Here is a 16,210-nt window from a genome sequence, read left to right as displayed (position 1 = left end):
TTAACTCTGAAACTGGACTATCAGACTGGTTGACTGTCAGAATTTCCTTTTAATGTAATTTTTTTCAGTGATTTGTATTATCATGTGACAGGTGATGGATTTTCAGTTTGGAATGTAAGCAGTAGATTTGCAAAACTGAAGTTCCTTATTGAGAGTGAAATCTCTGCATCCATGTGTGAGGAGAACCAGGCTAAGTTCTTTTTTTTTGTACATGCAGGTGTCCACATTCCCGCTGAAACCTAAACAAAGCTGTAAATGGAAACAGGCTTTAACTTCCTATCTTTTATCTATAGTGTAGCTAAGAATGGGGATATGGAGTTCAAAGCTCTCGTTGATTTTGGCAGAGGCAGGATTAGGCTCCAAACTTTGCTTAAGCAACAGTTACTGATATATGTCACCAAATGTATGCTGTTTATGCATATTTTGTCTTTGTAGTACAGCTTAAAGTGCAAAGGAATGCAGCTATCACTAATGTCCTTTTTAATTCAGCTTTTCATCACTAGTTGAGAAAATACTTTTGCTTTAAGTTGTGACAGTAAAAGAAGCTGAATAATTTTCCCAGCTTGGAAAAGATATTTTAATTTTTCCATAGCTTGAAAGACATCTAAGTTAATACTGCACAAGAACCACTTTCCACTGTTGAAGAGGACGTTTTTATATGAGAAAACTGTGGCATAAAATTAGCTTGTTTTGTAGATTGAGAGGCCACTTCAGGCCACTAGATGTCAGCATACTCTAGGGAAACTGGTTAAAATACATCTTTGGAAAGTTCTGTAGTGATTTTCTAGAATATTAGCTGTGGACAAAACGATATGGCCAGAATTAATTGCTTGACTATAATTCAGACTAGTACTTAAGCATGAATTTAAATCTGCCTTTCTTCAGAAGGATTAAGTGCATGCTTTTTTGAACTTGACTTTCTGTATAGATCTCTGTCTAAAAAAAAACCAAAAATACCAACCGAACAAAAAACCCCGTAGTATTTCAAAGCTTCTCTCCGTCATCTCCTCTCAAACTCCTTCACCCTTTGAAGGTGTTTTACTACTGGACTGAGAAGGCTTTTTTTCTCCCCTCTTCTAGCATCTTGGTCTCTACGTCTATCTTTTTGGTGTACATGTAGAATATTTAAGAATACTATTTCCAGTCCCCAGTCTTCTCATGCTGCAAGTAGTAACGTTACCCATCTGTGTGCTTCCACAAAGCCCAGAGTATTTCTGTTCTGCAGACAGATCTCATGAGCTTTCTGAACTGGTTCAAGATGCACCAAAGTATTTCAGAAGAATTATTTTACTACTTGGAGATGACCACCCTTTGCCTGAAGGTTATGACAAAATCAGGAATACTAGCTTCACAATAAATATCAAATAAAAACAAGTCCTTGGTCCTATTAAACATATTATTTACAGTAATTACTCTTTGTTTGATTAATATCTTGCTTTTTATCTGTTTCTGTTCAGTACTGCCAACTGCAAGAGATTCTCACCATCACTGTTGCTTCTGCAATGTGAATAGCAACTGTCTGCAAAATTTGTGTCCAAAACAGGACTCAGTGGAGCACATAAGAATGTGTGTGGCATTCACATGATGCCTCCAGTGCCATGATCTGCTGCCCACCTTCTGCCTGACCCGTGTAGGCACCTAAGTCCCATGTTCTGGTTGGCATTTATTCTATTGTTGAATTTTTCCCAGCTCAGAAACTTGGCATAAACCAAAACTTCAAAGTCTAGTTTTAGGAAGGCTACCCACTGACTTAAATGGGTTTTAAATCTAGCCCTACTACATAAATTCCCTAGTTTTTTTACGTCACTAAACTTGCTTGTTTTGCACGTACATTGCTGTGTTGCCAACATAAGGAGCTGCTATTTGGTTTGCATACAAGACAGATTGTTGGTGCTGACACATTACATCAAACATCCATGCATTCTTTTTCAGTCCTGAAATTCCCACTTGGCAGCATAAAATTCTCCTGTCACATCATGGGAAAAGCATCTTAAGTCCTTTTCCATTGCACTTCACAGCACTGGATTGGAAATGGAGACATATTTGGGATGCCTAGAATTTAGTGGTGGGGAACATGAAAGAGCGATATTTTTATGCACTAAATGGAAATTCAGTTTTCATCTTGTTTTCCTTTCTTCTTCCCAGCTCTCCCTTTTCTTCTTCCTTTCCTTTTTTCTTCAATTTACTGCAAGTCCAGTTGGGATGGGGTTTTTTTTGTGGTTGGTATCTGATGTGAACTCAGTGGCAATGAGGCATGACAATTTTAGGTCCTGATCTTTAAAGAGCAAATTTTTATATCAGCAAAAGGATCTAAAGACCGTTCATTTGTTACTCTGTTGGTTTTTTAGCAAATACCTTAGAAAATGATATAAAGAAAGGGAACATGATGTTTAGTTGTTTGTTCTTTTTTCCTTGTGTTAAAGATAACAAAAATCCTTGGGTATGTTTGATCTTATTTAGACTGTTCTGTTTTCACCTTTATTTGTCCATTTTTTTTGTACTTCATGAAGTATTGTAATATAGCGGTGCCTGTGATTGCATTTTGATACTTACATGCTAGTTAGAAGCATAATCCCAGTTAATGAACTGCAAATACTTTGGCTTCATCTTAAAAATGAGTATTACTTGCTAACACTCTCTTGACTTTAGTTCAAGACTTAGGAAGAGTGAATGAAGGCAGCAGTGTCTTCCTCAGTCCTGGGAAGCCTCCAAGTTAGTCCTTTGAATATCTGTCACTCAAAATCTTAGGTTATTCTCTCTGAAGTTTACCACCTACCTGAACCTTTTGTTCTCTTAAGTACCAAAATCGGAAAAGTGCAAGTTCCAGTGCCCCTTCTCAAAACTGAAGCCTGACTCGACTGCCATAACCAAGATTAAATAAAAACAAAACAAAACAAAGCAACATCAATCTGCAGTGATTTAATTCCTCCATTAATTGTCAAAATGCCTCCAGGAGTTTGGCTTAGTCAAAGGGGTGTCATTAGGAAATCTCCAGAGACAGGCTCCCACAGAGACAATCCGATCTTCAGCAGAAATCTCTTTGTAAATCTGGCTGAGAAATGAAGAAATGAATGTGTGGGTGGGCAAGTGTATTTGTACATGGTGAAAATGTGTGCTCTCTGTGCGAGTGCACCATTTTATGCCTTCATTTGAAAGTTTTTCTTCCTTCTACAGAGCATCAAGCAAATTATTGAAATAAAATTTCTCTCTCTTAAATATAGTAGGAGTAAGTGCTATGAAATACACAATTATTGAGGGATAAGAGCAAGAGAGAGTGAAAAAGAGACAGAAAGAAAAGAAAAGCAGTAATGTTGTCCACCTGGGATTAGATGAAGTAGTTTATTTCTGTCTCAAGAGACTTCTTTAGTAAATGAGAGGAATATTGAGCAATCAGACAGTGAATTTAATATGCACACTTTTGAATATATGTACACATACATATATTCTATTTCTTGCAAGCAACTGCTGCTAACTGCATGTTAACAGAATGTAGAGAAGTGATGAGATTTGAATTGTTTTCACAGGTCTGAAATCCTGTCCTGGCTTCCTGCGTCGGTAATTTTTGTAGGCATTATTTATGCTGGCTCCAGGGCACTGTCTAGACTGGTAAGAAACACACAGGTAGACATCAGTTCTGTATTGCCTCTATTTTATGAGCAAAGAATGTTCTCTTCATACAAGGAATTAATTCTGTTCTTGGGTTGGGTGGAAAAAAGAGGGGGAGGGCTTCAAATAATTCGTAATCTATTAACATTGTTAGAGCAGTAGTCCAGTTTTGCAAAGTGTAGGGCAGTAACAAAAAGCACAAAGTGCCTTCAGCTTTCCTTGAGCTCTCTGACAGTCTGAAGAACTCCGCATTGCTCCACAGTACTAAGAGTTTTGCAGACAGATCCACTGTTCTGAATTGTGCAGGTAGGGAAGAAGTTAACAAAGTTATTGGCTCTAGCTTTGCAAAAGGGTTAATAGGACACATTTCTGGGGGAAACCTTTCCAAGAAAAGGATGAAAACCATTACTGTGAGAGGCTTTGGTGTTTTACAGGATTTGAAAAAATAAATTGAAAGTTGGGAAGAGAGTATGACAGTGGTTTGATTCATCAGGTTTGTTATCCATTTGAACTACAATGACCTATAAATGTTTAATCGGGAGATATCAAATCTGCCTTCATTAGAGTTGAATGTCTTTTATTTAAGTAAGCCTGTGTTTCTCAAAAAGTAAAAGTAAATAATATACATAATATAAATAAATGAAAATACAAATATTTTAAAATAAATCAGCTACATGATTTTTTTTAATTGTTTTACGACTGTTACTGTCTGCAGTAGCTCATGCTCTAGTTCTGTTCTGTTTTCTGTCAGTTCACCTTAAATTCCAGAGCCAGCTTACTTCTACTGATTTCTAAACTCCAAGAAGGATCAAAAGGGAATTTTTAGATAAGACTCTTCTTGCAATGATCCTTTGAACATCCTAGTGGAGTGACAGGGCAGAAAAGGACACTTGGTCTCTGTCTACTCAAACAAAGTGATGGGCCTCATCTTAGACTCCAGTGATCTTTGGGAAGCATAGATGCATGCTTGGAAGCCATACGCCTCCAGGTTAGCTCTATATCATGGTGATTGCATTCACTTCCTCTTGGTTCCTTGTGAAAGCAAATCCACGGGGCTTCCCTGGTGTAAGATCTTTAAGGAAAGAGCTGTTTGGAAATAACAATAAACCCTTGGCAGCAGCATTTTTTCTGCCTCATCACCTGTGAGGTGGAGAAGGTATGAATCACATCCTCTGTTGCTATTTCTTCTTTCTGAGTTCTGTAAATTATCTCGACTCCCTGCCTTGCCTACTCTGTGATCATTCAAGAGTAAGATGTAATGGCATGTCATAGGGCCTGTGAAAAGTTTTTTGTTTGGATCCCAAAGTATTCTTGAGGAGCATCACCATTTCTGCATGTTTTTTTGTTGTTTGTGGATGGGCCTAGTTCTGTCGCCATTTTAGAAGGAACAGCAGAAGGACAAGTAGTCTTAGACCATAGCTAGTATGCATTGCTGGCCCAAATTCAAACCTGCATACAAACTTTATTTTAAGTAAATTTGCCTACAACAATTCTGTGATGTGGAGAGAAGGAAAATTCTTGTACCTGAAATGGCTCGCTTCACAAATTTACTTGCATTAATTGAGTTTGTTTCTAAAGTTGAAATCACATGAACTTTTCTGATCAAAACCATGGATGCCTGCTTTAAAACAGTTCTGTATAGAGGCAGGATCTTAGTTTCCATCTGTACCTCTCCAAAAGATACAGGAAGACTCTCCTGCACAAGAGTTGAGGGCTGAGATTGGAGCAGTGGTGCCTAGCTCTGAACTGGGATGCATTAGCCAAAGTATGCAAAACTGTGAGGGGGAGTTTTGTACAGAGTCTATTCATCCTGTCTGTCCAAACAGTAAACCTTTCTTTTTGTGAGTATTAAGCTCACTCACAAATTTAAAAAATAGTCACATCAAAGACAATAGACATATGGAGAAGGTTAGCAGGGCTGGGCAAACTGGAGCCGTTGTTGGCTCTAAAACATATTTGAAAGAGCCAAAAGCGCGGGCGGGGGGAGAAAGAAGGAAAGAAAATCTGTCAAATTGGCTTCATGAAAGAAAGAATGTAAGTTTTGCTGTTGTCTTACCTTGTTTATGGTTATTTCGTGTATTCTTTATTATTTCAGGCTCAGGATGCTTATGTTAGATACTTCTGTTTTATTGTGTTTAGTTGTCTAGCAACAAGGTTGAGAATTGGATTCCAGAACTGATAAAGCAGGAGCTGACAACTTCACGCCGGTTGTGTTTGTGTGGTTTTCATTCACTGCTAATTTAGAGGTGTTAAAAGTTATCTTGGTGAAACTGTTGTATTTATGGATCCACCCTCGTTGTTATTATGGCTTAAAGTTTTTAATTAGTGATGCTTATCCTGCTTTGCGGGCAAGAAAAGAAAAATCCAGAAAATAGAGATTTCTGATTACAAAGTCAAGTCAAAGAGGTATTTGCTACCTGATACTTACAAGGGAGGCACGTCAGTATGAACTTAACTCATTTTCTACCCATGTGATTTAAATACTATCCATAAGCAGGGAAACACTGCTTCCTGAAATTGCCTTAGCCTTTAGATTATCTTAGTCGGAGTAGATAATTGCTTCTGTTGTGACTGTCTGAGAGACCAAGGATCTGATTTGGAGGATTTATTGTGAACCACTAATTTGAGTTGGTTTTGCCTGGAGTGATGGGCGTTTTATTCGTTGTTGTTATCACTGGGATTTGTTTCTTAATGATTTCATATTGGGATTGCATCCAGATGCCTCACTGGGTATAATTTCAACATCACTTTTGTGTGAGCTATTATTACGTTTCTACCTAAATTTCTGGCAGATCTTCCTAGCAGTAACTGAAAACAATTGCCTAAAATCATCTTACCCGTCATTCTGTTGCTAGGAGTAACACAGTGTTAGTACCAGCAGACGGAGATGGGAAAATAATGAGAACAGTTTACTGTGGAGATTGTAGGTATGCGAACAAAGAGGCAAAACCAGAGGCAGAAGCCTGTGGCAATTCTCACAATGGTAGCTCTGTATGAACATCTGCACAGGGCACTCGAAAGTGGTACTTAAAGATATGTGTGCCTTGTAATCGTGATTGTGCTCTTAGAACAAGTCTAAATTCCTTTAGGAGATGTGATTTGGGTCCACAATTATAAAAACAAGCAAAATAATGCAAAAACCTGGGACAGTTAGCCCTTACAGGAACACCCTTCCTATGTCTGTGACTGTTCTGAGTAATTCCAGGCATTTTTGTTCTCTCCCAATGGCAGCCAATTCCAGTGTTCCTCACTATACACAATGCAGCAGAAGTCATAACCTGTGGCTTCCAGAAGTTTGTGCAGAAAGAGGTAATTTCACCTATTAATTAGTATGTTCAAGACACCTCCTGTGATGTAACAGCCCTATAACAAGACATCTAATTTATTTTTATGCAGGCATTAGTGCTATGTGCTTTTTTAATCTCATTGTGATAGCAAGTCACTAATGAGTCCCAGAGAGAGATTTGTTCTTGACAAGTATCTATATTGATGTTTTCTTTTCTCTTTCAGTGGATGAAAGACTGCAAGTGCATATTGATGGTTTAATTTCCACTTTTAAGACTGGCTTAGTCCAGTTTGTCTTTTCCTTTTGAGAATTAATCTCTCTCTCATGCTGTACGTAAGAATTTCATCTTTCAAGCAGAGGGGAAGGAAAACTAAGTCCTTAGGTCTAACTAGTTTAATATATCTAGTATTCAATATATTGTATGTATCAATAGATGAATCACATCTCCACATGAAATTTGGAAAAATAATGCATTTTAGGCTTTGTTTGGGAATCTTTGTTTGGTCCCAAGACCTGCTAAAGTGAGAAGAATTCCTGCTTACTTTAGTAAGATCTCAGTTTGTTTCTCTTCAGCTACACTGGAGATCTTTCTTTTTAGGCTATGAAATGCTTTTCTAATTGTCTGACCAGAGAGGTGCTGTATGAGGTACAGCTGGGAAATCACAAAATCACCTCTGAAATGGTTCATGGCTTGTAGTAGAAGAGATCTTCGGTTCATTACCTCTACAGTGTATCTAGAATGCAAATAAATGCCAGTGTTTGCTACTTGTAACGAACTGAAGACTTCCCTAAGGTTAAGACTAAGGGATGTAGCAGTGTGTGCCATGGCATATCTCTGTGATGCTGTCCCTGACAAAGTGTTTTTATTTTTTCATTCTAGCTCACATGCTTATGTTTCCTCTCTTTGGAAATTAAAGCACAATGGGGAAGGATAATGCAAACAGAGGTCTTGCTAGAAATCTTCCGGGGAATGATTTTGGACCAAAAGATTAGGAAACTTCGATGAATTTAGACCAAGACTGATTTGGTTGGGGAAGTACCTAATTAATTAATTATAATCAATATTTGAATATCTACGGTACACAGTTCTAGTATACTTAGGATGAGTGTAAGAACCAGGTGTAACGTTCATGTCTGGTTTTAGGTTTGCTTGGTGGTAAATAACCTGAAAATATAAAAAAAAGTTGTAGTAGATTAATCTTTAGTCACTGTTCTTTTTGTTTGTTTGTTTCTTTCCCCAAATTCAATTAAGTACTGCTAAGCAGTACTTAAACATAATGGGCTATTCAGTGTTGTTCATTGTCTTTTTCTTGTACTTGATGCAGTAAGATCATCTGTGATTCCTTTTACTTTTTTGAAAGGAAAAAGCACTCTTTCACCATTTAAAAAAACAATACAATTAATCATGTGTCCTTTTTTACAGCAGATCTCTCATCTGAAAGTCTGTAGGTAAGTTTTAAAAACCATTCAGATTCAGTTTCATCTTGTTTCGGCTCCGGTTTCTGTATTTGCTTCAAATAGTAGCGCACCAAAACAATGAAGAATGTAAGACAGATTCCTGTGGGCTGTAAGCATAAATTGCAACATACAAGTAATTAAGTATTTTTAAAATGCATTTTCTTTTTTCTTTTATACTATTGCTTAAATAGATACTTTTTTTTCTCCTTATAAAAATAGCCAGAAGGCTGGCCTTTGTGAATAACAAAACAGTGCTTGCAAGAATGTTTTTGAAAAGGAGATGGAACTCAAGTTTGATATTTCAGTGGATAATATTAAGCAGTAAGAGAAAGATAATGGATTGAAAATAGCTAAAAATGTCTTTCCTAAGGAGGAAAGTGGGTGACATCTGACGTCATTCTGCATCATTTGTATTAAGTTACACAGCCTTACCAATCTTGGTTGGCTCTGGTTGTTTAGGCTACCAAAAGGAGATCGTGACAAACAGAAGTCATCCATCTGCATACTGAAAGTTTTGTTCTTCCCACTCATTCCCTTGAAGATAATATACTTCTTAATCTTTTAGCTGTACTTAGATTGAACAACATTGGTTTATTTTTCAGTGTGTTTGGAGGCCCTGACTTCCAACTTCCTCCCTGTTGTTTCCATTATCTAGCTTACCATGGCCTTGTTTTCACTACTGCATTATTTTCAAGGATACCAGTTGGATTTTTTGTTGTTGTTGTTTTTTATCTTCTTTATTCTATCTTTTCCTTCTGTGTCCCTGGAGAGCAGGAAAATGAGCAATAAAAGCAAATATTTGCTGTTATTAATACTGGCAGTCCATAGAAATTCTACATCTACATATTCCATGTAGCCTGTAGAAATACCAGTCAGCTGCAGTTTAAGATTTTTAGTCCAGTTCTGTGGACTATGGAGGGACCTGTGCTATCTTTAAGCCATTTCTACCATGCTTCCACTTTATTCTTTGTTCTGTAGTTAACAGCGCAACTTTTAATGGAGTCACAACTGCTAAAATTGTTGTAATAAACAGTTTACCCCAGTGATGGAACTTTTTGGTAGTTCTTTGTAGCCACAAATGAGTTGGTTTTGGTTTTCTAAAGTAACCTAAGGAAGCCAAATGGCGAGTGAAGAACGGTACTCCCTACCAATTTCTTTTTTTTTTTTCATCACTGCTAAGTTCGTTTGTGCTGATTTTCTTCTTGTTCAACTTAGGTCTGTATTAATTATGAAGAATGCCAGATATAAAATGTAATTTCATTGGCAGAAAGTACTTTATAAATACATGAAATAAAAATGAAGCAAAAAAAGAAAAGTATAATTATAAAATTGAGTAGAATTGTCCATATTTCACCAGGAGTACAATTCTTGCTTTTTTTTTTTCTCTTACCCACAGTGTGCTGTTCCTCCTGGTAGCAGCAGTGTGCCTTCCTTTATGTGACACGCAGGTGAGCTCTGTTTTGTAAGGTGGCTCTAGTTTGGCCTTTGTATTTCTTAGCAAATAAGTGCCTAGCTTTTACTTGTAATCTATGGCAGGATTCCTGCAAAAGATTTTTAAATGTGTCCTATTACCTTGTTACAATCTTGCTGTTTTTCATGTGTTTGCATCCTGGTAAAACCTCTGACCAGTACAGATACGGAGCTTTTAGGTGAAGCCGGGGGCTGGGGATACCACGGTGTATCTTCATAAAGGGCTGAATGAATCATTTAGGTTTGAATTTGTTGCAAGTACGTTGAGTGGTTTCCTGAATTAGCTTTGTGAGGAAGGAAGAAGTTATCTGTAGTTCTAGAGTAGCTCAGTCCATCAAGGATATATTCCTTGGACATGCCTGTCTTTCTCTTTTGGAGGTTTAAGAAGGCTACTTTCTTGATTTAGATTTCAGTTAGTAACTGAAGATAAGTGAGAAAAATCTGGGTCTTGTCTCGATGTTTCCAGTCAAGAGTAGACAGAAGTGTTTCACCTGCGTGTTCATCGTGGACCATGGTGCAGGGTAGGAACTTCTTGTATATAGTTGTGAAAGCAGACATTCGTTTTTCTCAATTGACTATGAAGAGAGCCTACCTTGCTGGAAGCATTCTTTTGGATGCACTGCAGTTAGTGAAAACCTTGGGGAAACAGACTGCTTGGCTGCTGCAGGGGCTGCTAGGGGGAAGAGGGCAAGGAAGCACCAAACTTAGTGGTTCCTCTGATCCACTTGTCCCTCTGTGACTGACTATCCATCTTTATTCGGAGATCAAAAGTTAATTTTCTGCAAAGTGAAAAATGGCTATGAGACAAGAATATACAGGCTGGTGTCCGTAGTCTCAGGTCATCGAGAATGATGTCTGTATCCCAAAGAAACAGAGTTGTTTTTACCAGGGCTGAGAACCTGGATAACAGAGTACAGCTACCAGGCATGTGCCATATCTCTAAGAATAGAAATGTCTCTAGCCTTCTTTAGTCTTCTTTTCATTTGTGCTAGAGCTCCCACTGTACTTGCTTTACGAAGCTAACTGCAGGGAAATAGCAATGCTTATGTATATATGAACGTGGTTAAGTGGACATAGTGGTGACAAGCTGATGATTGGACTAGATGATCTTAGAAGTCTTTTCCAATCTCAATAATTCTATGATACCTTTATTTACCTTTTTATTGCAGTTTGATCCAAACGGTTATCTGTGGGCTCTAATTCACTTGATCTGTGTTGGTAAGTCATCTTCTTTGGAGGACTATGAAGAGTGAATTTGTTGGAGAAGCAAGTCAACTTCATTATGATTTTTTTATATATATATATATTTAGGGTTTTTGATGTAAGAAACATTTTAAAATAAAAAGGATATTAAAGATAAGAAAATGTTTTCCTCTCGTAGCCTTCAGGTTGAAAACAACAACAAATCAGACAGAGTAGACAAGTGAAGAAAATACATATGCATTTTAACCAATACTACAGTTTTCTGGAATTTTTAATGGTTGCCCAATGAGAGACCCTTTTCCTCTCTGAGGGGAGAAGAAACATGAAGAACTGAAACTTTTTTTTGTACACACAGATTTTATTTAAAAGTTGACAAAAAAAGTATTCTAAAATATTATGGAATGTTTCCAGAAGGGTGTTGAAATGTTGGAGGTTTTGATGCAGTCATATGCATTCTTAAATAAAGAAGTTAATTAACAATGTGTTGCATGATCTGTAGGGTTTTTATATTTTTCTTTTGTTAGGTAAATGTAATTCTTCCCTGAAAAACTGAAAACAGTCAGATGCAAAAAAAATCTGAAGAAAAGCTGAGTAGCAGTATATAAGTAGGAGATTTGTATATTTTGGAACATTAAGCCGGATAGTAAGGGATTTGTATTTGGTTCTTAGATCCCCTGTAGACTGAGTGATTCATTTGTATGTTAAGTCTTGTCTGCAAATTAGGGATGATTTCTTTATTTTGTCTTTCATGCTGTAAAATTTGCAGGTCACAGGTTATGTGTCTATAATTTCTGTTTAAGGAGATCTAGACATCATGTGCTAAAGTGTTGTTAATATATAAAGAGGAAGTATTTTTTTCTATAGGAAATGTTATAAAAACCTACTTGTTTAGATAAAAAAAAATCCAGGGGTTTATCACTTGAAATACTTGTTTGCTGTAACTTTGGATGAGCTGAGCTGAGACTTCTCCCTTGTAAAACATTGCTAACTGAAAAATGAATTGGTAAAGAATGCAAAGAGCCTAGAGATCCCGCAAACAGCAGAGATGACTTGGAACAGACAACTGTAGGGTCTACATAGATGAACATATCATAGAAGTTACCCAGAAAAATAGGTGGGTTGAAGAACCCATTCTATAGCACTTTATGTATTTGCACACGCACGTGTATTTCTCTCCCACGTTTTTTAGTTATCGTGAGCTGGACTAGCAGAAACACACATGGCATGACAGTATTTTGAGATGATAACACCCTGGAAACTGTTAAGTTGAAGTGATAGGTTGATTTTACTCATGATTTAGGCATTTTTTGTGCCACATTGCTAAGTGTGATTCAGAGGGGTCTATCAGTACCATGACCAAATAAGCTGTTTGTCATAATGATTACACGTTATGGTAATTCTATGTCATTGCAATTACAGGGGCTTACAAAGTATTTCACAGGTTATGGAAGCCTAATTCTTTAAGGTAATGTGTTTTCACATTCTTTTAAATAGAAAGGATTGCTATCAAAGAGGACTGATGTATGTAGCAGTCAGCTAAACTGTAGAGATCTCTGCTTTATCTGTGTGAACTGGATCACTCTTGGTTAATCATTAACGATTTTTGTTACAAGAAGAGCCATACTGTTGATAATCCCAGCAATACCATGTGGTTATTGATATTTATACTGCTAACACAAACACTGAATTAGTTTTAAACAGTGTATTATCAAAGGATGATGACTCAGTCCTGGAAAAAGATCCCATAGTTACTGGCACTGACATTAAGAGGAAATGTTAGTTTGTGTTAGTTAAAGCTGCATGGTTTGAATATGTCAGTATCTCCATTTGTGACACAGTCTCAAAAGTGTTTAACAGCTGATAGGATGCCACAGGGTGTCAGTGTCTGTGTAACTCAAAAACCTTGAAACGTTGCACCAATCCTATATGCAGTCTTACATCAGCCTTATAGAAGTTGTTTTGAAAGTAGGTGCAGTGTTCATATAGCATATGCCTGGTGTCTGCAGTTGTCTGTATAGGAACGGATTTGTTGCCACTGTGTGTTATGTATATGTACGTAACGTGTATATAGGGTCCAGAGAGGCTCCTTTATTTCAAAATCATTTTCCATCTTTGTTTAAATTTTAGCCAGCTCACCATATCTTTACTTTCAATGTAACAGAATAGCAACAGAATTTGTGCAAATACTGTGTAAATTAATATGCTGATAAACTATTAAGATAATGTTGTAATATGAATGTTTATAAAATATAGGTAATAATATGTGTGCTACATAATTATAACATTATGTAGATATGTCGTAATATTGTGCTACTACGTGATATAGTGATCTATTTATATCAGTGAACAGCATTACTGAAAGAATACCTTATTTTTTCCTCTTCTCTCCCAGTGACTTGGACCAACAGTACATCAACTATGTATTCAGGTAAAATGAATAAGCCTTTGATACACTATGGCCGGTTTGTTTAGCATATATTTTCATCTTCAAACATGACTACTTTAGGAAACTCAGAACTACCACTACTTAAATATATTTATTTAGCAAGACATTCACTGAAAAAATATGGCTTAACAGCTGCATGATTTTGGCTATGGCTGTAGGTGAACATGCCAATGTACACCTGGAGAGGTAACGAGGTGTTAATTATGAATTTTTAATCACCATGTGCACAAGTGATCTCTCTTTTCCAGAAATAACATTTACAGAGTAACTCCCTGGCAAAATCTTCACCACAGAAAATCAAACTTGTACCAAATTGCCAGAGGGGGAGGCAGTGATTATAAAAGAACCACGTGCAAAGAACATGAGCAATAAGTGACTATTGAGAGTGCTGTAGCAGAACTGAGTAATTCAGACATTTGGTTGTTTTTCTGATTTGGAGATATACAACTGGCTTATTATTTTGCAGTTAGTGAAAGAGCCTGAGTCACCAACCAGAGTCCCCTGTATTTTTCTCAAAAACAAAATATTTTTTAAAAAGATTAGAAAAATCCAGTCATTTCTCCAAAGAACTATGCAAACCAGAGTACCTGGTGTGCATGGCTTCCACTAGATTTTTGTGAGGTTTTATTTAAATTAAGGCACATAGAACCTTTACTAGATCCATGTCCATCCATAATCACATCTGCTTGTATATATTGACCTCTTGGAATGGTAAATAAAGTTGTATGAGAGTGCTGTGGATTATGAAATCATAAGTATGGAGTTGTGTGGGAGGAGGATGGTTAAAAGGACTGAAAGACATAAATTGACTTAGGTCAAAGTGGAACACAGAGCAGAAGTTAGGCATAAGCATAGGAAGTTGAAGTTGTTCTTATCAGTTGATTGTGTGCTTTAGTCTGACCACACTAAAGATCCCTGATAAGAATACATCAGGAACACTGGTTAGTGACAATTATTTAACATCAGTTTCCATTTACCTTATGAATGTCATCAGTATGGTAACAGTATATACCTCTTTCTATCATAGTCCAATCAGATCTTCTGCTTCTATGAGTAAGTAATGCAGGCCACTGGTGTGGGGTTTGTATAGTTGCAGTGTCTGTTCACCAGGATCCCAAGCGTTAACAATACCTGAACATCAATTTGCTTGAAGCAGGCTCTTGTTTTAAGTGAGTTGTTGTTTTCTATTTAGTGCAAAGTGCAAAGAAAATCAGTTTTACTCAGAGGACGTGGTTGTATTTATTGCAATTGTTCTGGAGTGTGGTAGTCATGGAGCTTGCAGATATGCTGCTGTGTGTGGAGGTAATCTGTGAAGTCTTGAATGAGGTACAAATGTAAGCCTGATGTTGAAATAAGAATCATTAAACAAGCAGTGAAATCAGTTTATTTTTTTTTGTTGTTGTTGTTTATCAGCTGTCTGACTCTGCCTCTCAGTGGTTATTCTAGTTGAAAATTGCATCTGGGCCTCAACCTTTAAATTCAGATTTTGGCCTAGGTCTTAATTTTGCAGTTGTGATTGAAAAGTCCATGCCATGTTCCCTGCCATGTTAGCTAATGGGATCCTTTGAAATCTGTGAAGTTGTGTCCAGCAGAGAGCAGGAGCACTACATCATATGGAAAGGATGAATCTTGCTATGGAGGTTTTCAGAAAGGAGAAGCTTCTTACTAAGGAACTGTGTGTTTAAGAACTTAGAGTTACTATACTCCTTTCAGAGGTGTTGTGCAAATTGAGAGATTTAGCATCTCCTTTAGAGCAGAAATGTGTTCTTAAACACCAAAAGCACTGGCAGGATTTGTCCCTTCACGAGACCTGTCAGCATGTAGATATCTTTGACAGGTCTGCCACTCCCCACATTTGGATGAAGCTGGTCATTGTGTTTGAGAGCAGTATGGAGTGGCTGACAGAGAATTATTGCAAAAACTTAATTTCTGTAGAAAACAGGCCAAAATATTTTTAAATCACACTGAATAGAAGACATTCTGAAACCTGCATGAGCACAAACTTCTGATAGGCAATTCTTGGTCAAAATTACTGTAAATGTGCTTATCTCTGGTAGATGGTGTCCTACATTAAGTTTTGTGAGTTAGCAAGCTGATTCCTCTAAGTAAGGCTTCTCAAAGACTGTTTTAGCTGGGGAGGAAGCCTCGAGTGGTTAAGTTCCTTGTACAGGGTAAGAAGAGGGGAGCAGAGAAACTCCGTGTGAGGATTTTGTTCCTGCTACAGCCCCATATCCAGGCTGTCCTTCTGGAACTCGCTGGATCCCTAATCTGATTTTATAACATAATCGTGCCTTTTTTATTGATATTCTGTTTAGGGCAGAGTTGCAGCACATCTTTAATGTCATCTAACCCTTTGACCTTAACTGCCACACTTCACAGGGAAGGTTTTGTTTTCTTCCTTGTGTTTTCTTTGGGCTGAGGCCTGGGATGTCTGGTATAGTTATCAATCCCTCTTGGTTCCAGAAGGAAGTTTCTCTTTGAGCATTTTCCAATCTCACTGTTTTATTTTGTTTGAAAAGTGGTAATGCAAAAAGCAACACTGTGTGAAGAAACACAGCTTAGTCATAATTCTCATCACTGTTGATACAGTTTTACTTCCAGTCTCCGGTTGTCTTTCTTATTGAGTCAAAAGCAATAGGCCTTTGCTTCCTTTTGCGTCCTTATCAGGAGACTGTGGAGTTGGGCCTATTTATTGTGAGTGTCTTTTGGCCATCCTTGTACATGTGTGGGTAAGAGGGGTG

General features: G+C 37.3%; 1 protein-coding gene across 6 annotated transcripts in view; it reads left to right on the top strand.

The window, feature by feature from the left end:
• Positions 1–16,210, top strand: part of SLC35D4 (solute carrier family 35 member D4) — a 70,349-nt gene that overhangs the window by 4,175 nt on the left and 49,964 nt on the right. For 3 of the 6 annotated variants that reach the window (XM_085220889.1, XM_085220888.1, XM_085220885.1), the window contains exons 4-10: positions 3,525–3,621; positions 6,838–6,915; positions 8,316–8,341; positions 9,747–9,798; positions 10,990–11,038; positions 12,443–12,488; positions 13,416–13,451. In XM_085220889.1, the coding sequence (XP_085077015.1) occupies positions 3,525–3,621; positions 6,838–6,915; positions 8,316–8,341; positions 9,747–9,798; positions 10,990–11,038; positions 12,443–12,488; positions 13,416–13,451 (384 nt within the window). The remainder of the gene's footprint in view (positions 1–3,524; positions 3,622–6,837; positions 6,916–8,315; positions 8,342–9,746; positions 9,799–10,989; positions 11,039–12,442; positions 12,489–13,415; positions 13,452–16,210) is intronic. The other 3 variants (XM_085220886.1, XM_085220887.1, XM_010708861.2) reach the window with 3 other exon arrangements.

The sequence above is a fragment of the Meleagris gallopavo genome, chromosome 3 (assembly GCF_905368555.1).
Source record: "Meleagris gallopavo chromosome 3, MGAL_WU_HG_1.1, whole genome shotgun sequence".
Taxonomy (NCBI): domain Eukaryota; kingdom Metazoa; phylum Chordata; class Aves; order Galliformes; family Phasianidae; genus Meleagris; species Meleagris gallopavo.
The sequence above is the reverse complement of the archived record's forward strand: the minus strand, read 5'-3'. Positions and strand labels throughout refer to the sequence as shown.